Raw genomic sequence first — 27,061 nt, 5'->3', positions numbered from 1 at the left:
CAATCACCGTTCGTCATTGGAGACTGGTTTTGTTATTTTATTAAAACATAGAGTATGAATCCAGTACTGCAACAAACACGAAATCGTACTGCACTATAATAGTTATCGATACCTAAGAAATGTTTTAAAACTGATTTGAAAATCATTGTTTACTAAGATAAGCGTCAAATGTAAACATATTTGTGATACTGAATAAATACAATACACTAATTTACATCATTGGTAAATGAATAAAAAATTTGACAATATCTGTTTTTGTCCTTGGGATTTCCTAATATTTGTTTGTTTTGTAAGTGACAGATTTGTTTGTATGAGTTTAAATATTTCTGTAATTGATTTAAAATATTTCTGTACGTTGTTTGTACAAATGAATTCTTCAAGGACAAAAACTCATTCGAAAACAAATTAGGAATTTATTAAATGAAATTTAACGACTGTGATAAATTGTACATTGGCCAAACAAAAAGGACTATCAAGAAACACGATTCAAAGAACACTTTGCACATATAAAATATGGAAGAAATGGAAAATCTGCTATTTCGAATCACTGTATCGAATCTGGACACACCTTCTCTAGTAAAAATGTACGATTATTAAAAGAAGTTACTAACACAATACACTGAAATGCCTGGGAAACATTTTACAATAACACAAATAAAGAAAAACTTATCAATAACGAAGACGGACCTATTGAAAATTAAATTCTACTCTCGTTACAATTTATAAGAAAATAAAAATGTAATTCTGTTTAAATATTTTATACTGGCTAATCATATATTCAAATCTTACCATAATATGTTATTATAATATCTATTATTTCGAAAAATGTAAACAATTGTTCATTTTTGAAGTTCCTGATGAAATCGTTGATTCCGAAAGGCCTTGCGCAATGATGAAATGTATACTGGAAAATCTTTTATTTATTTGCAAGTGATATAAATTAAACCTTTTTCCAATACTCCAAGATTCTTCATACATTACACTAAAATAATTATTTCTACTGAAATAAGCAAACAGAATGCAGTAGAAATCCACGTATAACCCAGGGTTTCTCATAAAATAATAAAAATATTCTGATTTATTCTGTTAAGTAATTTCTGCCGTAATTCCTTAATTATTTGTCCCGTGTAACACCAAACTTATCATAAAAAATTGATAATTTATAAATGATTTTACGTTAAGGGTTAGGCATGGTTTGCAAATGTGTAAGAAAAGTTGGAAACATAACTAAGAATCATAAAATTATTTATTGCGATTTGACAAAACATGGCATTTAAAGTGTCAACATCAAGTTGCATTTACAAGACAAAAATACATACAAATTTTGCTGCACGATTAAAGTTTAAGCATACAGTCAGATTTACGAAATTACTAAATGCAATTCCTGTTAAATACCTAAACAAAATTTGAGATCAGCTTGAGGGTGATGGAACCTAGGTGACTAACAACTAACTGTGTCTAATTACCAAGGTTTCCTCGCCTTGTACCTGAAGTAAATCTCACGGGAAAACAGAGTTCGTTATCCTCAATAAACCTGGCACTAAAGACGTTATCGTTCAGTAGCAAACACTATGTTTTTATTAAATAATGTTATGACACTAATTTTCAATGTGTACTAATATTTGGAGTCAATGAAATTATTGAGTTTACGAATGAATAATTATTTAATTATCATTGGATTCTAATTTTATATTATTGCATTTACTCAGTCTATCAGTTACTGTTTTGTTATGAACTTCATTGTTCCATGCATCGAAGAAGAGATTAACAGTATTCCGCATTGGTATTTTATACATGACCTTTGGAAGTATTACTGTAAATCTAAACTGCAAACTTTAACCAGTGAATTAAATCATGTATAATAATTCAAAGTTTTGGTTTCTTTATTAGTTTATAATAAATATGTTATCCAAATTAAATATTTAAGCAAGCAAGTAAAATTCCCTCCCAAATGCGTTAAGAATAATAATGACTAATGATTTCGTCAACTAATTTTATTGATCGATGGTTGTGAGTTCGGTTATGTATCATCTGTTTACCGATTGGTTTATAGAAACGATAGCTGTCTCTTCCGCTTTCCTTGTTGTCATGGCAACCAGACATCTTGTCAAAACGTTTGTTTTTAAATGCAAGTGAAAAAAATCATTTACCTTTAAGGTTATAATTTTCATCATACTAATAAACGCAAACTATAAATAAGACGAAAAATCTCAAAATCATCTCCCCAATACTTTTGCATCATAATTTCTCAGTTAATGCAGTGATTGAGGTAATTTATAGTAATTGATTTTCCAAGTTTAGTTGTGGCTGTGTTGTGATAGATCTAAATATGCATCCCATTGCCATTGTGATTCAGTAGGCAGCTTTATATTATTAGTTTGTACATAAGTGTAAAATTAATAAAGACTTCAAAAAGTCAAATTTATTTCCGAGATGAAACACCCAACTATGAAGTGTACTTATATTAGTCTGTCAGTTGATTGTTATGGTATGAACATATACCACATTTGTGAACTTATGAACGTATATATGAACTTTATTGGGGTAGGATATGATAAGCGGACCTGGTTTTTTATATCGAAATTGGCAAACGATATTACTTAATCATAACCATCGATATAATCAATCAATACTGATTAATTATTTTGAACTATTAACTTAACTTATCTATACCAACAACTGTAAACACAAAATAATACGGGTAGGGTACGATAAGCGGACCCAGTTTTTTATATTGAAGAATGTAGTCACTGATACCTAATATTTGCATCTCAAATCCTAGACTATCAACCAATATAAAAGTACCTATAGTCCTCAATAACAATCATATGTTTTAAAATTAAAATATGAATTTAATTTTTTTTTTTATTTACAATGATCAAACAAATTATTATAACCAAAATTAGGAAAACTGAAAATGACCATATTTGCTCCTCTCACAGTTACAGTTGTTTCTTTCCCACAAATTTTACATAACGGGTTTTTCGGTACGAGTCCAACATGTTGAAGCCGCGAAAACATGTATTATTATCTTTCAAAGCAATGTCGTGTAGTTTTCAAAAAATTGACTGCCATTTTTTAATAATCAAAATTACTTATGTAAAATTTAAATATTACCCTAAGTGTATTATTGGGTAGAGTATGATAAGCGGACCCGGTTTTAAATATAGAAATTGTTACGTGATATTTAATTATTATACACATTGATATAATCAACCAATATTAATTTGAACAATAACTAAATTATCCCTACCAACCGTATACGCATTTTCATATTCTAAACACATTTTCTTCTATAAGTAACTTCTTTTAAATAAAAAAGATAGTCAACTTTAGAGAACTTGATGGAGATCTACATAGTCCTCATTTTAACAAATGGTCAGCTGTTGACCAATTTAAAAAATCTGTTTCCATATTTAGTAGGCTATTACTAAGTTACTAAGAAAAATGTGCTATGGGTCCATCAGAACATTTGTATGTAGGAACAAACTCTCTTAATTAAAAAAGGGAGGTGTTTTCCTCAAGAACGTAGCCAGGAAAAAATTTTAGGGGGTGAAGACAACTAATATTTTTCCAAAATGGACAGAAAGCAATGCCCCATTTTTTCCTTAAAAATTCTTGACCTGTATCTGTGTTGCGAACGATCTTTCAGCAGTACATGTCATTAGTACTGAATTATTAAAATAATAATAATCGTTTACTAAAAAAGGAGTTGAAACAATTGAAAATTTTGGGGGAAGTCCGGATCCCTTGAACCCCCTCGCTGATTACTTCCTTGGTTTTCCTTACATCCTTTCTCTTAGTTAGACAATAGGAAAGTTCAAGGCTTGTAATAAAACTAGCTTCCTGCCCTCATGGGCAAATTTAAGGAAGTAAAAATGAAGTTTTTTAATATTTGATCAACACTAATTATTGACTTCTTAAAAAGTTAGAAATTGGTACCCCCAAAGTGTGGAGTTCACTGATGAGATTTTTTATTTGTACTGTTCAAACACGTACAGTAAAAGCACTGTCTTTAAACAGTTATCAGAACCATAAAAAATATTATAGAGTGTCTACTAATATCATACCCTCAAAGAGAATATCTGGTCTAATGGTTATTGTGTTCAAGGCTATAGATAATCTTCTCGACATTACAAACATATTGGTTTATAGGCACTTTCTGTATAAACCTCAAAGCTCTGAACTTATCACATTAATCCAAAGTGTAATTTTTAAAATACCTAAATAAAATGAGTTCTTTGTTGAAGTTATTTTCATTCTTGTTCATTTCCAAAATTTCATCTTCATCAAAGTTTAACAGTATGGATGTAGTATTTTTACGATATTTTTACTTTGATTACTTTCATCCAATCCTATGACTGGGAAGGAAATTCTTGAAAAAGTCGCACTTGGCTCAGTAGTAGATGTGGCCGTATGTAAAACTGTGTAAATGAGTCAAGTTAGACAATGAAGGGGACATAATAGCTGAGATTGTACAGTCAAACATTGTAAACTATAAATGGCTGTAGAGATGTTATTGGTTTTGAATCATTGGGGGTTGATTAATGTCAGCGTGGACTACATTGCAAACTCATTTAAATTATATTTTTAAGCATCCCTTAAGATTTGAAGGGAGAATGTTTTAGGATTAGGGGGAGGCTTGAGGGGGGGGAATCTTTTCCAATGTGAAACCTGGAGAGTTGAAACATTTTCACACGTTACTTTCTTGAAAGTTTGAGGATTACAAGTAAAGGAAGAAGAGGAATGGTGTTCATGTACTTGAACTAAACGTCCAAAAGTGTTATTTTACATCTTATATGTTTACAAAATTGTCTATTTTGTAGCTCAAAAAATTAAAGGTAGTTTTCAGGTGATTTCCCTTTCATTTGGAAAATTAACACAATAATTGAGCGCACAGAAAGGTCTAAAGTTTTTTTAAATTAATATTATGACCTATATACAAATTATATTTTTATGAACAATTTATCATTCCTGTACTTCTGAATTTTTTTAGGACATTCATTGAATTTGTTCAACCGCAATGGAAGATCCTCAAGTGACAACTCTGTACGAACAATCGGCAGTGGAGCAGGATGATGACATGGTTACTAGGGAAAACGAGCAGACTCATATGTACGTGAGAACTCCCGGTTCCCATCATGCTGCGCGAGTACTGCAGCCCGACAATCCCCTCATGATACGTTTCCAAGCTGCACTCAAATCTCATTTAACCCGACAAAATAGAAGACTTGACGAGGAAATTGTAGGACTTGTAAGTACTGGTTTGAAAGAGTGATCAAAATTAATTAGTCTATTAATTAGAGGGTAAAATCAAGTCTCAATAAAACACATCCTGATTACAAGTTTACTTAAAAATTATTTGTCAAAAAGTTTACATTTAAACAAATAAACTTGTAAAACTGGGCTGTTTCAATTATTTATTTTTAATGAAAGGAGAAAAACATATTAGTCAAGATTTTAATATTTTTTATGTATACAACAATTAACTTTACCATTATGTTTTAGTATTAAAACATTCTCTATACTACTTACTTTATGTAAATATATTAGTAAATGTTGTAACTTTTTCAGAAACTATCCCTGAAAGAATGTCTGAAGACTTGCGAAAATGATATTGAAGTCCGAGATTCGGATCAACAGGCTGTGTTTCGACAAAACATTGTTTTTGATAAAGAGAGAGAGACAACGGAAGCGTTGATCATAGACAGAGAAAAGATTGAAACCGATCTGAAAGCTGACTTGGGCATTCACAAAGAGACAAATATAATACTTACTAACACAACAAATAAAGGTAAGTCTCTCGGTGTTAACATTGTATATCTCAAGAATCCCTTCTATGAATTAGAATTTTTAGTTAAAAACAATACTAAATTTACATATTCAGGATAAATAGTGTTTTCACCTTTAATCTTCTCTTTTACAAAGATAGAATATAAAATTCTGAAATATTCAAATATATGTGGCATTTATTTTTGTTCTTGACATTCTAATCATTTGTACAGATCTATACAACAAAAATGTATCAATAAAAAAAACATGAAAGTTAACAGCTGACATCAGTACAAAAACTGAAGTGCCAAGAATCTGTGCCATCAATCATCATTCTTCGCATACAATTAATGACTGCATCACTCAGAGTACTTCTTTAAAATTGTTTCAAATCATTCTTAACAAATCTCTAATCATAATGTTCAATTCTGCCTGCATCCAATAGCATCCAATTTAGTTTTAAACAGCTACGGTTCACAGTGAATAGGGATAAAATACCATGGGATGACTGTTGAATACACATATTATGGTGTATTAAACGTAGGTGATTGTTACGTAATATAAACTACATAAATATAGCTAAAAATGAGAACAAGACACGTACTTCAGAGAACATTTGAAATTTTATTCTTCTTATATGTTTCAGCAACAATGTCATATTCACAGAAGTGACCGCAAAAAAATATTATCAATAAATAATCAAATAACCAGTGAATGGTTAGATTTAAAATCAGAATTTTTAAGATCACTAATAAATTTAAAATCATTTTTCGGTTATAGTTCTTTTAAATTTTTAACTATTTTGTTATTTTTACAATTTACTATGTATGTTTATATGTTTAAAACTTTGGATTCTAAAAAACCAACTTATATGATACAAATTACGTTTTGATTATTTATTAAATGTTGGTCCATTAAAACAGGTATTCACAGATTTTGAGATAAAACATATTGCTTGTTTGTGTTCTGATTATCAAGCAAAAGTCAAACATTTACTTTTAATCTTAAAATTTGGAAGTTAAGCAAACATCTTTGAGATAACCCATCAAGTGCATCTGCACATATAGATTTAATTGTTTCTGTATGTTCTATCATATGTTCTTCTAGTAAAAGTATCTGGAGTTTGAAAACAAAGTCAGTATTAGATTTGAATCAGCAGGGCTTAAAGCCATTATTACAGATGGATGGGAAAAATCAGCAAGCTTCCTTGAAAACTACCTATTAGGGTCCACTGATTTAAAAGAACACATAGGAGTGTTAGTTAATGTACTTCAAAGTTTCCATTAAATGATCTAAAGTTGCAAAAGGCAAGAGTAACAAGAGCAGCAGTTAACTAATTAAAAAGTTGCTCCATACTGGATTATCATACAAGTTTTTGTCAGAGGAGGAACTGCGCCTTGAGAAAGAATCATTGGCAGCACTCATCACGCAGTTCTCAGAATGGGAGCAAAGCCAGAATTCCGAGATCACTATAGCTCAACGTATTTCTGAGAAAAACAAAACCGACAGAAATGTGTACACCCAGGAGAAGATTTATCAGGTATGTATCAACAGCCTTGTGTGTATTTCTTACTTGTTCATTTTCCATGGTTGACAAGAGAAATTGGAGAGAACAAAAAGGCAGACTGCTTTGGACCACAAAATTGTTTGTTGGAAGCTACATTTAATGCTCAAATAAGAAAAAATTTACAAAACAAAAATACTGTAATCTTTTCACATCTTTTAATACGAGTAATTAGTAATTTTTTGTTTCTTTTTTGTTCTCTTAGGACAAGAAGCTTATGAATTACACATAGTCCTATAAGGACCTTAGCACTGCTTCTGGAGTTACAGGATATTCAGGATGGGTAAGGTTACGGGGTAGGGGTTGCCTCCTATCGAGATCCATGAGGAAGAATTAGAGCACTAATCTCAAAGTCATGTCCCCCTGTAAGAAGGGGAAGCCAGCTCTGAACCACCCTTCTTCAGGGGAGTGGCACACCCTTGTTGAAGCTAGCAAGAACCTCTGATACTTAGGGAATGAACCCCACCAACTCCAACATTCATCTCCCGCAGTAGACTAGACCTATCAAATTACCCTTGCACCCCAGAATTTTTACATTTGAGTTGTTTTAGTTTTTAAAGTGCTTTGCAGTGGATTTTGTAAACTGCTGCTTTTTTAAACGACTAGTGTATTATTATTATTTTATTTTTTTTTTTACTGTCTCATGCCTAACTACTTTACATGGGATTTGGTAATCTCAGAGCGCAAGAGTTGTTGGTGAGTTTGAGCTTCACCTCTCAGTCACCAAGATGAATCATCTCCCCCAAGAGGATTCACTTTTGACTAGTTAATACCTGCCAGTGGAACCTTCACTATTGGGTAAAGAAAAAAACCAATGTTACTTACATGTGGGTATACTGATATCAAGAAACGGTACTTCACTAACCACAAATGTCAAGTTATTGAAGTAGAGTTGATCAATAGGTCTATGTCAAGGATGGTTGTTGGGTTGGGTGGGGCTGGGTTTTGCAAGCCTGCACGTGAAGAAGAGCCATTCCCTTATCTTTTTGACTGGGTCATAGCCAACTGCCTCTTCTTCCAAGGTGGCATGACCAACAATTTTCAGGTGTTGATATAAAAATAATACTTGAGAATTAATATAATTTTTAATATTTTAACATTTTTAACGCATGATGAAGATGGGAAGAGCTTTTCAACTTCTGTTTAGTACAGCACCTGAAATCTGAAGCTGTCACAGACTTTACTCCTGGAATCAGGAGTCCGCGGATTTCAGGTGCTGCACTGAGCGGAAGGTGAAAAGGAGCTAAACTCAATATCAGATGTACATTTTATTATGTACTACCACATGTTTAGTTAGAGTGACCACATATGTAAATGTATGTCTGAGACTGGTAATTATATATTATAGAATAAAAAAGACAGTGAACTTAACATATGCCGCCTAGTAACTAATCAAATGTCGAGGACTTTTAAATTAACCCTCAACAGCCTTACCTCTTTTTAATCGTCTCCATGTGACGATTAATGCTCCAAGGACCAGGGGATAATCTATCTGATGGGGATAGAAAACCACATCTACTTTACAGTAAAATTGTTTCCTAAGGTTTAGAGGGTTACTGTATTTTTAAAATTAATTTTTAACCAAAACAAAAAATTGTGTTCTAGCAATAGTTTTGTTTAGGATTTCTTTAATACGTTAATATACAAACCTTTGTTCTCAAATTTGCACTTGGATTCTCCAATATTTGCAGGATCTACTGATAGTCTCTCTTACGTCAGAAGTGTTGAACCTCACCACCAAGCTGGGAGAGCTGGAGAAGCACATCAAACAGAAACAGTCTGAAGTGGAGGTGGTGCAGCAGTCTGTCGCAGATGGAAACGCAGATCTGGAGGCTCTGGAGAGAGAGAACAAGCGGCTGATGCAGGTCTGGAGTCACGTCATCCTCCAGATCCAGCAGAGGGACCAAGTCATGGGGGAAGTGAAGGTGCAGCTCATGTGAGTATTATTCACCCCATTCGTAATTGGCGTACCTCAAGGCTCTGTGCTTGGACCAATCCTTTTTATACTTTTGACAAACAACGTCCCTACCTTTCTGCTCAACTATTGTCAAACGGTTTTTTATCCAGATGACACAGCCCTAATTCTTGGCAACAGAAACAAAGATCAGCTTGACATTCTGTTTTATTGATTTGAAATGACAAAACAATACTGTGGCAACTGTGGTATGAATGATCTGGCTCTAAATGAAAATAAAACACAACAACTAATTTTTACTGCAGCTAATAACAACCATGATCTACTCCCACAGCTTTCCGTTATTAACTCAACCAAATACCTCGGCTTAACCATCGACAATACTCTTTCATGGACACCCCATATAGATCAACTCATTAAAAAACTAAGCAGCAACATATATGTCCTGTGAATAGACTGAAGACTGCCACAACCAAATGGCTCCTGCAACAGTCATTCTACTCAGTGAAAGAGTTCTTGGACTGGAGGAACAATACATGAACACTGCCTTCATAAATAATTTGTTTTATCTTTTTTTGATTCTTTCTTTCTTTCTTGTTTTTGAAAAAATAACTGCATGTTCACTTGCTCTGTCCTAAATTTGTACTATGATTTACAATTTTGTAAAAAATATGACTCTATTGCTTTTCTCAAAGAAAATGTTGATCAAGGATTGATGATGATTTTTACGGATTACGTCAACTACTACTGAAGCCAGCCATTGTAAGTTTAAAGCTGGCATTCCTACTGGATTAACAGATGTTTACATCAGACAGCAAAACCACATTCAATTTCCAGGAATGAGGATCAAGTTTGTGCTCCTATCCTCTTCAATCAGGTGGAAACATTTGGACATCTAATAAGGAGGACATTATTTGTTTGATGCCATATTGACTTGTGAGGTATCACTTCTCAACTACCGAATTATAACGTTATTTTTGCAAACGAATTATTAAAATAAGAGACTTTATCAAACACATTCATTGTGGATGCAGGTTGCATAAGACCTGGTTTATCATATAATTTGGTTGTTGGCATTTTTAAATTTTCAGCCCCAGCCATCAATTTTACTCTACAGTAAGTGTAAGTATGATTAACATGAGTATTCATGTGAGGCTGAGAGTGTTAAAGTAGGTAGTTAATTTAATGATATAATTTTGTAAATATTTACAGAACTGTTGGTTGGTTTCAAATATGAGTGTTTTTTCAAAGTAGGTGTGGAAGAGAGCGGTAATGAAGTATTGATGAAGGTAAGCAAGGAGCAAAGACTGATCTGTGGTGAGGCAGGAATTGACACAGTCCAATTTGATGTGACACAATTTTGGTCACCAATACAATGAGAGAGCTTTCAATAGAGATTTCACCAGTGTTTGCACTATACAATTTACTCAAGTTCTTGATAAATAGACTGTAAAAATTAGGTAAAAGATATATCCATGCAGGTTTCCTTCTTGTAAGAACCTAGCTAAGATATTAAAATCTGTCTTTTCTAGTCTGCCTCTGCTTTTTGTCAATAGCCATGGAGCCCTCTTGCAGAGAATATATGGACTAAATAGCCATCATCAACTCAAACAAATAAGTCCTAGTGAAGCGGATGACTGTGTAAAGCTCCTAAACTGAGAGATACTTTCATGGAGCTGCTTAACAGCCTCAAGAACTGTGTAAAGTGGATGATGCTTCCAGAAAGGGGCAGGAGCAGTACAGACAGTTGGAGTGCCAAGTGGACAGCTACAAGAGGTCCAGTGCTGTGGAGATCAAACGCAACGAAAGCCTGACACAGACTCTGCTGAGGCTGGAGGGGGATCAGGAGGTGCTGTCTAGGACATACTCCTCAGAGGAGGACAAGCAGCACAAACTGCGAGAGACCCTTGTCCACCTGGCCAACAGTCTCAAGCTCACCCAGGCAGATCTCGATAAGATCATTGCGGTAACCGTGTTAAAACTATTCAACTAACATGCTATCTTTTCCAAACATCAAATCTAAGCATTACTAAATGAATTAGCAGTAGTTTAATACCATATTATCATTGCATAAACATTTCATTGTTTTAATGTACACTACATATTTTTTTCATTAAAATAATGGGAATTCAGGCACTTATCACAAAAAATAGTCTAGTTTATTTGAAAGGATTTCGGACATTTGCCATCGTTATAGGTTATAAAAAGTATAACACATCGTTTTGAGGATTGGAATCTATCTCTTCGTCAGGTGGGGAAGATATTAATACATACAAAAATAATGAATAGAAAGAAGTAAAGATTGAAAGGAGTAAAAGCCGCTTGGACTGGACTCCAAGCAGCTTTTGGGTACAGTGAACCCTTTTCTTTCCCTTCTTTACTCATTTCTGTTTTTCATTTTTTATGTATTAATACCTTCTCTACCTGACGAAGAGGATAGATTCCAGTTCTCAAAACGTTGTGTTATACCTTTTATAAATTATAACGATGGCAAATGTCCGAAATCCTGTTATCTTTTCGACCCTTCCACCGTCAATAACAAACTTTAAACTAGTTTATTTGTTTACATTCAGACTCTCACACATATTGTTGTGATAAACAATATTTTTACTTTTTGGGCTCCAAGCTGTATGCTTAGTACATTAAGTAGCAACCTTTTATCTATTTTACAATTTTTGCTATTGGTCAACTTTAGAGTGATTTATCCTTTCTATTGTAGAGCTACAGGAAACCCTTAATTGTTATCAATGATCAGTTCTTCTGTTTGCTGCTTGCTCTTCAAATAAAAATGCTATTTGTCTTGTAGAATGCCATTGCAATATGGATAATACTTTAGTATCTAATATATGACAAACACAATTTTAAATACAAAAGCAAAACTGTAGTTTATTAGACTTTTATTCGAAGCAGGTACTTAAAAAAGGTGCAGCTGCTAAAACCAAAAAAGTGGAGTTGGGTTTATTTTGAAACAATATTTTGCTTTATTAATTGTGAAATCCACTTCCAAAACAGTTAAAAACTATTATATGCTTATCCCTAGCTGTGATTGTGTACAGAATGTTGCAAAAAGAATTATCACATTTGAAATGATTATATTTTTAAATATAATGATGTGGGAACTAAAATTTGAAACTCTTCTTCCAGGACTCGAGGGATAAGGATGCCCAGTGTGCAGTGGTCCAGGCTGAGATAGATAAACTGCTGCAGCTCAAGTATCAGCTGGAGGAGAAGCTGCTGACTAAGTTACATCAGCAAGTGGTCCTGAGCAAGGCAGAGAAACATACATCCAAGCTCATCTCTAACTTGCGCACCAGTGCTCGGACTCTGGTAACTTGTACAACGTAGATCAATATTGATTATTTTACTAGAAAATTCGTCCTTGGATTTTATTTAAACATTGAAGCCAGTTTGTCAAAGATTGATTCTGGAGTGTTGTCCAACCGCTGGTTTGAATCGAAACTTGTCAGTTCACATTCTCAGAGGTTACTTTTTAGACTTCTAAGTTTAGTCATATCACAAGTGAAGATAAAACTATTATAGGACACCTTTTCATAAGAAAACAACTGGAGAACTCTTGTAAAACAGTGTTGACAAAACACACAATGGTTATTTTAACAAAATGTCTAGTGTTGCTTTGGCCTTTTAACACGTATGTACTAGGAATATACTATGCTTGTTGCTCATAGCAGTTCACTATAACACAATAGTACACTGTACACTGGAAAGCCGTAAGGCAAATAGACACAGCCACAATGTCAGAATACATTCCAAGGCAAGGATGTAACTAGTGAAGGGGTACAGACCCCCCAAATTTTTCAATTACCTTTTTAGCAAACAATATTATTAATATTATTTAAATAATTGAGTATTACTGACATGTAATGCTGACAGATCGTTTTCAACATTGAAACGGGTCAAGAACTTTTTTTAGGAACAAAATGGGAATGAACGGTTGACTGCACTTACCTTACTTTCAATCTACTATGGAAAAATATCGGTTGTCTTTTCCATAGTCACCTTGCCAAAAATTTTTTCCTGGCTACGTTCTTGTCCCAAGGAGTGATGGAAATTTTGAGTAATAGAAAACAGTACTTGAGGCACACTGAGCTCAAAAACAAGTATGGGAGAAATCCCTCCTACACACCTTTGGCATGTACCATACAGCCTAAGGTAGAATATCTACCACACACACTAAATGTGTTAAAGCATTTATCATCAATAATCAAATGAAATTTACTCAATATAATCTAATATTACAGTATTTTACATTTTTGTTTAGTATTGATAACCAAGTTATTTCAACAAATTTCCCTCAGTACGGTACATATTCCCCACAATACGGTTCATATTTCACACAGTACGGTACATAGTTCTTAGTTCCATCTTTTCTTCATCGTTTTTTGTCTCTGCCACGAGTCAGAGTTACTCTGTATGTCTTTATTAGGAAGACAATTTTCTCATAGATACATAATTATTGTAAAAATTGTTATCAATTTAACATGTTCACTTCTGGTGAAGCCATAATGGCGTCATGAGCTAGCTGCACCTTCAATGCTAACAACAGCAGCAACACTGTGGCGTCATATATATCTCTTTGTTTATGGCCTGAATGTTTCACTATTTAGCATTATATATTACCGATTGCTATGGCAAGTGTTTGTTTAGACTTATAAAAATAACAAAGTGACTTCGAATTCTGAAAATTAGTCTTACAAATAAGTACGTTTTTTACGGTTTAGTTATAAATCAGCTGTTATGATCAGTCGACACGATTATTGCCAGTTCCTTCAACATTTAATGTTAAATTGCACCATTATATAAAGAGTAATTAGTAGGAATGTGCGTATTATTTGTCATGATGATACAGTACAGTAAAGCTATTTTACTATGGCATCATGGAGCTTTTTATTGTGAGCGTTTTATTGTCGTTCTAATTAATTGTGAACTTGCAGGAAGCCCAGCTGGCTGGTGCCCAGAATGAACTAGCGAGAGTGCTATTGTGTATCGAGCAAGAGAACAAACAGTTGAAGGAGTACAATATCAACCTTGACGATGAGAAAATGTTGTATGCTGCTCGAGAGAAAGAACTGAAAGCATCGGAGAACGGACTAAAACAACAAGAGTCCGTTATCACATGGAAGCAGCGCCAAATAGCAAATGTCAACGTTCAGATAGCCGCAATCAACCAACGAAGCCAGGTACGCTTGGGATGAGATCTTGTATAGTATTTAGATAAGTAAAACGAAAATTTAAAAATTAATTCCCATTCAGAAATTAAATCAAAAGAAATATCTGAGTTAATTTTAAAGATAATAGTTTTATTTTCAAAAATTTGTCAAGGGAGGTCGCTCTAAATCTTCTGGTCTAAAGATTAATCAATATAACACTAAAAAAATAAACACGAGTTTGTCAAAAATAAAACTTAATCAATTTTGATAGAGTTTGCTTGGTGATCTAATTGTGCACTTTGTATCTAAAGTTATAAAAATGAAACTGAAACTGTTGCTGAACCGACCTGTGCAGGGGTTGGAAGAGACGGCAGATGAGCTACAGGTGACGTACCTCGAGCGAGGGCTGGCCCAGATCATAAACAACATCGAGGAACTACACAAAGCTTGGATGAGAGAACAGAGTCGCATCGTCACATTGACACAACAACGCAACTCGCTCCTCAACCAGCTGAGCGTCTACCACAAGCGTGAGTGTTCTGTTCCATCAACACTACTATTGTTTCGCTCTTTAACCCTAATCACTGCATCGGTAGAAGAGGATCAATTGAGTGGCCGACAAGGTCTCCAGACTTAACAACCCTTAGACTTTTTTGTGGGGTCACTTGAAATCAGTGGTTTTTAAAACACATCCCACTGGTGTCCAAGACTAGAAAACCAGGATCACTGCTGAGGGCAGACGCTTAACCAGAGGAACTTGTAAAAGGGTTAGGCAAGAATTTGAAAATAGGGTTTTTGCTTCAATAACAATGGCTATCAATTTGAACATTTGTTTGAAGTTTACAAAGGATTTACAGCAGTATTCAGTAAGTAATTTTGTTGTTATTAGCAGTAACTAATAATTGTTGTGTACAAAATTACATTATTGGCTGCTGATACAAACTTACCGATTTACATTTCTTTTACCAAAATACAGCATTTTTTATCAGCTTCAATTTGAGGTGTCACAAGGTATTAGCTGCCATTTCAAAATTTTGGCTGGGGGTACAAGGGGGGGGGCATAGGGGTGAGCAACCCTATTTTGAAAATAATTTTTCTCTCCCAATTAGTTCTATACACTCCCGTTCACAGAATTTTGATACTTTTCTCCCCCAATTAGTTCTATACACTCCCGTTCACAGATTTTGATTACTTTCTCCCCCAATTAGTACTATACATTTTCACAGGATTTTGATACTTTCTCCCCAATTAGTGATGTTATCTATACTTTCTCCGTTCAGGTTCACAGGAATTTTTGATACACTCCGTTCACAATAGTTCCCATATTACCAGTTTAGTTCTTACTCTCTCCCGGTTCACAGGATTTTGATACTTTATCTCCCCCAATTAGTAACTATACATCCACGTTCACAGGATTTGCTACTTTTCTCCCCCAATTAGTACTATACACTCACCGTTCACAGAATTTTGATACTTTCTCCCCCAATTAGTTCTATACACTCCCGTTCACAGGATTTTGATTTACCTTTCTCCCCCAATTAGTTCTATACACTCCCAGTTCACAGGATTTTGATACTTTCTCCCCCAATTAGTTCTATACACTCCGTTCACAGGATTTTGATACTTTCTCCCCCAATTAGTTCTATACACTCCGTTCACAGGATTTTGATACTTTCTCCCCCAATTAGTTCTATACACTCCCGTTCACAGGATTTTGATACTTTCTCCCCCAATTAGTTCTATACACTCGCCGTTCACAGGATTTTGATACTTTCTCCCCCCAATTAGTTCTATACACTCCCGTTTCACAGGATTTTGATACTTTCTCCCCCAATTAGTTCTATACACTTCCGTTCACAGGATTTTGATACTTTCTCCCCCAATTAGTTCTATACACTCCCGTTCACAGGATTTTGATACTTTCTCCCCCAATTTAGTTCTATACACTCCCGTTCACAGGATTTTGATACTTTCTCCCCCAATTAGTTCTTATACACTTCCCGTTCACAGGATTTTGATACTTTCTCCCCCAATTAGTTCTATACACTCCCGTTCACAGGATTTTGATACTTTCTCCCCCAATTAGTTCATATACACTCCCGTTCACAGGATTTTGATACTTTCTCCCCCAATTAGTTCTATACACTCCCGTTCACAGGATTTTGATACTTTCTCCCCCAATTAGTTACTATACACTCCCGTTCACAGGGATTTTTGATACTTTCTCCCCCAATTATTTCTATTACACTCCCGTTCACAGAATTTTGATACTTTCTCCCCCAATTAGTTCTATACACTCCCGTTCACAGAATTTTGATACTTTCTCCCCCAATAAGTTCTATACACTCCCGTTCACAGAATTTTGATACTTTCTCCCCCAATTAGTTCTATACACTCTGTTCACAGAATTTTGATACTTTCTCCCCCAATTAGTTCTATACACTCCGTTCACAGAACTTTGATACTTGGGCTATAAGTCTTTTAATACGAGTTTGAAGTTTTCAAATGAACATCCTGTATATTTAGGCTTTAAATAATAAGGTTCTAAAAAACATGCTTTGAAATAATACGCTTAAAGAAATGAACCCAAATGCTTGTAATTATATCAAGCTGAAATTGAAGAACTGAAAGCCGAAGATGGCATAAACGTTAAAATAACGGTAGAAATTATCTGTGGAAGTCTACTTACACATTCCTGTTTCAATCAAGTTTAATCATTTAGAAATAATGTAAGTCAGGTAGTTGTATCAGTGGAAATTAAAATTAGTCAGTACTGACCTTTATATTCAGCTGACTACAGTTGTCGCATAATTTATTTGGTTGGTAATAGCCCAAAGTCAGTTGGTATCATAACAGCTGTGTTTGATTTAGACAATTGCCCCAATAGTATTTGCTTATAGCCGATGACCTAAAAATATATATTAAATGAAAGCATTGCTAAACGTTTGGTACAAGTGGTACGTTGTGTTTTTATTTAAAATTATACTTTTCTTAATTTGCACAATCTTGTATTTCAGAGATTTTGGTAATGAAGCAGAAACAACTGAAAACGGAGTTTGAAATTGACCGTCTCAAAAAAGAGGAGACGAACATACAGCACCTGGTCAGCTCCCTGGAGAAACGTCTGACAGGTCTGAACTTGCAGTGTAGCGAACGCAAGGGGTACAAGGAGAACCTCAACAACCTCAACTTGGCGGCTCAGAACCAGCTGATATGTGACCTCAAGGTATGTTACACTTTTCTCTTTTGTACAAGTTCATTGATATTCAGCATTACAATAGATTGCCGAGAATGAATTGTATAATTATGATTTTGAAATACCTTTGATAAAGATAACAGTCTTTATTAACAATAATATTTGTATTTTGAACATTTATTTTAGTGATTCACAAATACAGCCAAATCAGAGTCAATCTTGTTTTTACAATAGATAATAAGTGGAATGTGTGTATTAAAGCCGGCTGTCCTGGCAGCCATCTTGGTTTCAACCTCATATGAGGAATGTTGAATCTCAAACTTTCTACACCCTTACTTCAAGGACGGAGCCAGCTAGGGTTTCCAAGGAGTCCAGACCCCCAAACTTTAAATTTTTTTCAATTAAAATTTTTAGTAAACGATTATTATTATTTAAATAATTCAGTATTAATGACATGTACTGCAGAAAGATCGTTCTTAACAGAGAAATGGGTCAAGAACTTTTCAAGGAACAAAATGGGGGCTTACTCTCTGTCTACTACGGGAAAAAAATCAATTGTCTGGACGATCCCCCCCCCAAATTTTTTCTAACTAAATTCTTGCCTTACTTTTAATAATACAGTTTTGGAATGATGTGTCTCTTTTATAATATATAATAATAAAAATGCTTTTTAGTTTTATGCATATTTCTATTAGTTATTCAGAAAAAATACTCAATGTTTTGTATATTTCATGGTTTGACTAATTATATAAAAAGAAAAACTTCTCATGGAAAATGAAAAAGCATTTAGATGCATATTAATGAAATCTTTAATAAGACATCTCCGATAACTCTAGATAAGATGAAAATAAGGGCATAAATGTGTTTGAAATTGAACAATGTTCTTATGGGTGAAACTCAAGATCGTTTTGCTCAACATCTGGCTCTTACTGTGGTTTGACCACCACAACTGTGACCAATTATTTACATAACCACCACTTGATATATAATCTGACATGACGCTTTCTTTTTATGTTACATAATCACACAATGTGATATCAAATTCCCTCAAAGCTTTTAAATGAGATTTTCTAAGTGAGTTTAAGTTTCTTGTATCACCTGGATAGACAAAACCCAGGCACGAACTTTAGTAGATGAAACAAGATAATAATCAAAGATGCTTGAATGGGTTGGAACAAGATAACAATAAAATATACTTTAATGGTTGGAACAAGATAACAATCAAAGATGCTTTAATCGGTATAATAATATACCAATCAAAATGCTTTAATGGTTGGAACAAGATAACAATCAAAGGTGCTTTAATGTGTGGAACAAGATAACAATCAAAGATGCTTTAATGTGTGGAACAAGATAACAATCTAAGGGGCTTTAATGGGTGGAACAAGATAACAATCAAAGATGCTTTAATGAGTATAACATGATAACAATCAAAGATGTCATTAATGGGTTTATCTAAAAATGTTGATTACCATCAGCAGGGAACAATTATTAAGTTCTGATTGTATTAGCCATCAAGTGAATGGGTACTAGAAAAACAACAAACGGATTGACACGTGAGTGGTATTGACAGTGTGGTCACCGTTTATGCATGTACAGCAGTTATGTTAAAAATTAAGATTTCCATTTACAAATTTAGACTGTGCATGTAATGTAATGTTTTTTAATGCTGTGAAGGATGCAGAAGTAAAGGCCCTGACCCTACAAGAGGACATGTGCTACCTGGAGATAGAGAAGGAGGAGCTCCGAGGAGAGATAGTGCAGGCCCAGCGGGATCTGTTAGCTTGGGAACGCAAGTTGCAGATGGCTACGGAGGTCAAACAGAACATTGACAAGTCCAAAGCTGAGGGTGGAGAGATTGCAGTCATGAAGTCCGAAATCCACCGTATGGAGGTGAGTAGTTGGAACCTTACTATGTGACTTTATTCTCACAATACATTAGCAATAAGTAAGTTATGCATGATAACCTCCTTTCTTGTCAAATTTGTATTTTATTGCAGCATTACGAGTTACAGTTAATCTGAAGTCAAAGATAGCATTTGGACTCTTATATAAAGTAGTACAAGTTTTATCAATGTCAATACAAATTCTTGGATTGAATTATCCCTTGTACTAACGAATGTTTATTGATAACTTTAATACTGCTCTGAAAACATTTTTTTTTTAAGGAAAGAGTCTAGACCTTATACTTAGTCCTGAAAGGGTCTTTGCAACTCCCTTATTTATTTACCCCTTATTTTGTAATTATTTGAAAATTTTTTGAAATTATTGTAAAATATTCTTCCTGCTTAATTTAAGTCAGAATTTGTAAAAATAAAATTTAGTTTTTGGATTTAGAAGAGCAATTTTGTTGTTTTACAGAATGATTTTGCTGGTATTTCTAAAACACTTAACATGTTACAAGGGAATTCACTGGCTGTCAATTTTAAACATCTATTGACAAAAAAGTCGTTCATGTTTTTAAAACTTTTTTCATGATGAAAGTTGTTACTAAAATGAGTATAACATCAATATTTTTTTATAGATTGTTTAAATAGGATTTTTAACTACAGTATAAAATATTCCACAAACAAGACTTACGTTTGAGACGAAAACCTTGTTTTTAGAGTCTTGTTCTAAAATTGCCATAAGGGGGTTACAATTTATAATATCTGAGTTGGAAGCATCCTTTCGGGAGCAGCACCTAAACATTTAAATGTGTCAAAACATGGTTCTATTGATCTAGAAACATTACCAAAGTTTATGTTTTTGTATCTGTGACTCTTCAAGAATTATCGAGAGGAGAGATTAAGTGTTTTTTTTTCTATTAAATCCAATCGTTTCTGTTTTCTGACAATATAAGATGATAAAAGACTGTTTATAGGTAAGGTATGCTCAACTGCAGAAAGTTCAGGAGAAGCTCGCTCACGACATGGAGATGTGCATATCTCGACGAGATGGAATCGTAGAACTGGCACAGGCCAGAGAGAAACGGAGCACAAAACGAGCACTCTACACCCGCCAGCAGTTTCTCAAGAAACTGGACGATTTGCAGACAAAGATCAAGCAAACAAACTCTGTAAGTAACATATCATTGGCAAATAAAATGGGCTTATACATCATATACTCTTATTAGAAAAATGGTATTTTAGATCATTGTTTAGTAATTTGTAAGTTAAGCAATAATTACAGAGGAAGCTGCTTATATCAATAGACTATCAGTGTTCCCTGTAGAGCACTGGCAAGTAAAGTCTCACTCACTAAACTCTCCACCGTCCCAGGTATTATTCTCTCTCAGAACTGCCTTTCACATTACCTTTTTATGTTCTCTTAGGACAAGAAGCTTATATATTGCACTTAGACCTGTAAGAACGTTAGCGCTGCTTCCAAAGTGACAGGATATTCAGGATGGGTAAGGTTAGGGGGTAGGGGCCACCTCCTATTGAGACCCATGAGGAAGAATTAGGGCACTAATCTCAAAGTAATGTCCCCCCGGAAGAAGGGGAGGCCAGCTCTGACCCAGCCTCTCCAGTCAGAGCAGACAGGCACATCCTTTTTGAGGCTAGCAAGAACCTCTGATACCCCACCAACTCCAACAGTCATCTCCCGCAGTAGACAAGACCTATCGAATTGCCCTTGAACCCCAGAATCTCGACATTTGCGGTTAGTGATGTGCCGCTCCTGGACTTGGTTGCCCAGATTTAAGTGACACATTGGTTTTTGCTGTGTATCTAGCTTGAAAACAGCAATAACAAATTACTGCTCTCCTGCTTTCTTGGCTTTCAGCACCCTCTTCACATGACAATGATCCAAACCTGAAGGACAAAGACCATCTTCTTCTGTACAATAAGTCCACTGAGAGTTGCTCAATGGACGTTTTGCGCTCTCTATTCAGTTCTTATACAGGAGAAGAAAGAATGGTCAGTGTTGTTTTATTCTGAGTCCCCAAAAAGAGCACTGTGATTTCTGAACTTACCCGTCTTGAGTCTATAAGCTCAGAAATGTTCATAGCCGGGAATGAACTAAGTCCACCTCCGATCAACGCGGCTATCCAAAGACCACTTTTGTTTAGTCGTCTTCGCCCTTCCCCATCCTTCATGGTGTGTACTTGGGCTTTGAGATGGTTTCGTGCCTTGGTTCCATCTTAAGCCTGCTTTCACTTAAAAGTGAGATCAATGGGAGTAGCCCTCATTATTTATGACAGCTGGTTCACTTATTGTCCAGCAACAACTCGCTATCAGGAGAGCAATCTCTCCGTTGCACTGACAACATCTTGCTTTAAATATCAATCTCCTACAAAAGCTGTATTCAGCTTTGGCGGGCCCTGTCATGTCTGGCCACCATGCCCCCATCACACCGCTTCACCATCCCCCTCCCCTCACTGTTATCTCATTGACAACAGTTTATTATTGTGTTAATCTTTGTTAATGTTAAACATCTAGGAGAAAGTATTTGTTTGCTAACCTATTGTCAGAAAACATCACACAGAAAGTAACAGTATTTAGCTGTTGAACATTAACAGAACAGAAATACTATGTTACAGTCTAACTTTGAAACTAAAAAATAAAGCTCATTAGAGGATAAGGGTTTCTCAAAGAAATTTCAGATAGCCTTTAAATTTGAAATTATATATTTTTTCAATCAATATATCTTTAGGTACTTGTGCTGTAACAAACTGTATCTCTCAGATAAAAACAGATTAAAAGGGGAAAAAGATATGTGTTTTTAAGACGTAATCAGACTGTGATCAGGATCCCCCAAGTTCTATCATTCTCCTTACTTCAAAAACTTCAACCTATCATCTAGAAATACATCATTCCAACACTTTATACATCTTTTAACTCTAAGGTTTTGCAATAATTGTTACTTTTTGTTTTCTGTGGTCAACAGAAAAAAATAGATGAAAATAATTGTTTATTATTCTGATGTTATGCTTATAGTTGAATTTCCTAATTTAATAACCAGTATATTGTACGGTTTTAGTCTACAATTAACAAAATCAAAAGTTGTTTTTATACCAAATCATAAGCAAAAATAAGCATATAAAAAGTGAACAGTCATAGTTTAATCTTACAGTTATATAAAGTTAAAATTTAACATATTAAAAATTAATTTAAGAAATTAAAACTGGTAGAATACAATTTCAAAAACCAGTAACATTTATTTTGGTCTAGACTTCCATCTCTTGATAACAACAAATAGATCCTTTCTAAATTCTCTCTTTATTAATTAGATAAACTTGTAAAAATCGAAAGATTTAACTTTCCCACAATCAAAATGCATTCTTTGCAATAAAGTACAAGCATAGAGTTTAAAAAAGTAGATTATGAGCATGAGATAAAAATATAATAAATCTGTAGGAACTGAAGTCAGTGGACAAGACATACAACAGCTCAGACGACCATATGCACGAACTCACAGACAGGAAACAGTACAAGAGAAATCAGCTGTCTGAGCTGCAAGGAGCAGTGTCGCAGATGCAAGCACAACTGGCCGAGGGACAGCTTCACAGGCAAAAGGTATATCATTAACCTACTTTGATATACATTTTTTCTTATCTACGTTAATATAAATTTTTGGAAACGTTATGATAAAACTCCATCAAACATTTATTTTTATGTCCACATCTGAGGTATTAACCATCAAAGAATCACTTCACATATTTGGGAATCATAATCGTCTTTTTCAGCTTCTGCCTCAAAACTCTTTAATGAAACCTATAATGTGGTATTACTCATTTAACTAATTAATTAGAAATTACACCAATAATTAATTGTCAGTGTTTTCATAGTTTTAAGATTACATACACTTTGCTCATATTGCACTTTGATCTTCAGGTGCTCACTCCACTTATTGATCCTAAACAAGATATGCCATATCTACTAGAAAAAAGTATATTTAAATGCAACCATTTGAAGTGAGACGATTGTTACTTAAAATAGTTTAAAAATCTTGACTGAAATTTTTAGTATCTTTTAACCCACAATACTTTATAATGAAATGTCGTACCATGTAATTACGAGGTGTAACCAATGTTTATGATGGTTTTTTACATTATAATTATTACTTTTAAGAAAGAGGGTAATTTAAAAAAAGATGTAGTGTTGAAAGGGATATTTATTTTTTGTAAGACTGTATTTAGATTGTGGGATTAAAAACAGAAAAATGCTACGGTCCTGTTTAAAAAAATGTTTAAAATATATTAATATATCAAATGAAGGAAATTTAGGATTTCAAACTTCTTAAAAATAAGTTTGCAAGACTCTCTTTGACGAATCTAGCAATAACCAGCAATGCCTTCTTTTATAAAATAAAAATAATTTTAGAATTAGTTTTTTCTGATCGCAGATTGCCACAGCGTAAATCAAGTTTGGGAAAGTCAGAGCATACCTGTAGTATGCTGTTAGAAGAACAGAAGTGTTTGTGAAGTGTGCAAGTCTACACAGTACAAAAATTCCGGGAAAAAAATCTTCCATGCTACATTGTTTATATGTGAGAGAAATTAAAACCCAGACAGAACCAAGAACTTAACATTGCGTTCAGAAACGACCCTCACGTCATCGACCAAAACATCGAGACCATCGTATCGTAGCGCTTGACTATAATATTGTGAAATCTAGTCATTTCGTTTTACCAATGTTATAGTCCAGTCATATTCTCTAACCACTGGACAATAAATACTAGATTCCACACGTTTTAACCTCGAAGGCCTCACGCCATTGACTGTGTAAAATAATTGACGTGTCGTCTGCAAAAAAAGATCTTAGTTTATTTATTTTAGTTTCATAAGTCACACTTTACTGATATACTTTGTATTTACTGTACTAACAGATTGAAAATGAAAAGGAACTTGTATTACAAAGAAAATAACAGTGTAAGTATAAAGAAAAGCGAATGTCAATGATTTACAGTAGTGCAGTTTACATTGGTATGCAACTCAATTGAAATTGTCACTTTTACGTTGTTTGGCTACAAACAAACCAACGTACTGTATAAAAATAGTAACCATATTATCTTAAACAGTTTAGGCTGTTTCCTTGGGGTAGCAACGCTATCCAATAGCATTTGAACTTGCCAAACCAACCTTATTTGAGAACATTGAGAACAAAGTGATGAAGTACGTTAGTCAGACAGTTCCTGTATTTTGTCCGGAAAGGATCAGAGTTTGTAAACTTCTTTAGAACTCATGATTGAAGTGCTTTGATATAAAATGATACATAAGGAGTCATCCATTATTTAATATCGAAACACGTTAAGCATGAACCTAAAACTATTTGGTAGGGAATCTAGAAAATTCATAATTTAACTACATCACTGCTACTCATTCATCAGACTACTTTCTGTGTCTTGTCGAAAAATTTCTGAACAGTTTCCTGAGGTTGGGCAAAAAAGTTGGTCTATCCTTGTTAATGAGTTAACAGCGATAATTATACAATCGGTGAAAACTAAGGTTAAGATTAATCTAGATTTGATAAATAAGATTTTTAAGCAGGTAGTAGACTAAATTGTTTGTCTATTGGTTAATTACAAATGCAATAATTAATATTTATCATAGTCGCTCCTTGTGTATATATTTTTGTGTGTTATTTGTGGACAGAACCTGGAGATGCTTGTGCGAAAACAACGGAAAGCCAGACAGTATGGAGAGCTGAAGGCAGGTCGGTACAGCCTACAGTTTCGACAAGAGAGTGTCCTGGAACTCGAAACACAAAAGCAGAAAGCCGTCAACTCGGATTTAGTCTCAATTGTCGAATCAATAAATACAGACTTTCCAATCCTAGCAACTCCAATCACACAAATCCTCAACACTCTTCGATCACCTGCTGCGTAATTAATTGTCTAGATAACATTAACAAATAAATTTTATATTGTAAAATAAATGTAAACTAAACCGTGTGCTAAATCAATGCTTCCTTGAAATAGATATACGTGGGGTTTGTTTGATATAAGAACAAACAGGTCCAATATGTCAACTGTTACATGATCTATAGCCACATCCATTTGCTTGAATTATAATGTCCTTGTAGTATTCATATAACCAAAGAGGCATAGGAACTTATGTAATTGAGTTGGTTTTTTCTGGCTTAAATATAAAACTTATAAACTTAGTAAAATTGATGAGCAACATCAAGTTTTAGGTGAAAATTGGGAAACGACCCTCATGAAATTACTAATATTTCCAAGACTACTTAAGTTATCGCTAATAAAGCACTGAGAAAAACACATACGGTGAGTGATAATAAACATTAAACTCATTGCAGGCAAAAATATATTGATCATTTGAGGTTAATATCTTTATCTCCTTAAAAATAGACTCCTTGGTGACACATCTCCCACTGCTGCTGACAATGCCCGAAACGCCCTTGGAACGTATGTGAGGTTCAGATAAGTTGTCCTGTATAATGTTTTTTCTTGATTCAAATTGGGTCACCTTCAAAGGCATTTTCACTTTTGGAAATAACCAGAAGTAACATGGGAGCCATGTGAGCGGAGTAGGAGGAAGTCTGTCAAACCACAGACGTTTGGCGATAAAAGCTAAATCAGATATACAGTACGGGTTGTTGTGTTGTCATGGTGGAGCTGCAAAGTGTCTGCTTGCTACTCTCAGATCCGGGCATTTCATCATACAGCATCATGAATGCAACAAAGGATAATAGGTAGTATTCCTTAGTGATGGTATAGCCTTGTGATGCATATTCATGATGCACAACACCACGAAAGTATAAAAGTTGGTAAATTTGGATGCGGACCATAAATCTATAGCCTTCTGGGTCATACCCATAAACACCATGATTTACTCACCTTTGATCGCAGTGTTCAAAAAGTTTGTGTCACCGCATGGTCTGGTATGCCCTGTGCAATTTCCAGATATTGTTGATTCTGTTCTGTTAACAATTTCGTCACAATAATTTTTATGAACAGTGTTCATACCCACATTTTCTGTCAAATTGAATTTACCGATCCAACATTGTTTCTGCTCATGACCAACTCAATGTAAAGCCTACAATAATTGCTAATTGGTATAATTCCAAGAAGCTAAAATGAAATGCTGAAAAGTTCACAAGTTATCTCTATGTCTAGTATAATATGTCCAATAGTATGCAACAGACAGTCACTAATTTAAAAGTTTTGGGTATTGTTGAACTTGGTCGTAACTCTGTAGTTTCGAAAATGTTCAAAGATATGTATTACAGTCATGAATAAATTGTCATTTGGCATACAGGATATCTTTGTGGGCTAACCCAGATTAAGCTCAAAAGGTTTTTATTTTACGTGGTCGAGCTCATTGCAAGTCTCTAACTGGGTATTCTTTCTTTACCCTCTATTACAAACCTATTTGTTGTAAATTGGATTGTATTGATTCTTGCACATGTGAGTGAAGCAACTGGCGGCGAGGTGACGTCAGCCAGTTAAGCACGGCGCCCACTGCGACCGGCCCGGCCCGGTCAGCCCTTGTTACGTCAACG

General features: G+C 34.4%; 1 protein-coding gene across 1 annotated transcript; it reads left to right on the top strand.

Moving 5' to 3' along the window:
- Positions 1 to 2,117: 2,117 nt before the first annotated feature.
- LOC124360867 (coiled-coil domain-containing protein 40) lies at positions 2,118 to 25,501 on the top strand. The gene is made up of 14 exons (XM_046814829.1): positions 2,118 to 2,269; positions 4,997 to 5,254; positions 5,575 to 5,794; positions 7,155 to 7,312; positions 9,028 to 9,272; positions 10,974 to 11,217; positions 12,396 to 12,578; positions 14,204 to 14,449; positions 14,775 to 14,949; positions 17,437 to 17,645; positions 19,293 to 19,508; positions 20,479 to 20,673; positions 22,955 to 23,113; positions 25,192 to 25,501. The coding sequence occupies exons 2-14, from the start codon at positions 5,024 to 5,026 to the stop codon at positions 25,423 to 25,425; spliced, it is 2,715 nt and encodes a 904-aa protein (XP_046670785.1). The 5' UTR covers positions 2,118 to 2,269; positions 4,997 to 5,023; the 3' UTR covers positions 25,426 to 25,501.
- Positions 25,502 to 27,061: the final 1,560 nt, after the last annotated feature.

Source organism: Homalodisca vitripennis, chromosome 4, assembly GCF_021130785.1.
Source record: "Homalodisca vitripennis isolate AUS2020 chromosome 4, UT_GWSS_2.1, whole genome shotgun sequence".
NCBI classification, from domain to species: Eukaryota; Metazoa; Arthropoda; class Insecta; order Hemiptera; family Cicadellidae; genus Homalodisca; species Homalodisca vitripennis.
Note: the sequence above shows the minus strand (reverse complement) of the source record. Positions and strands in the feature narration are given on the sequence as shown.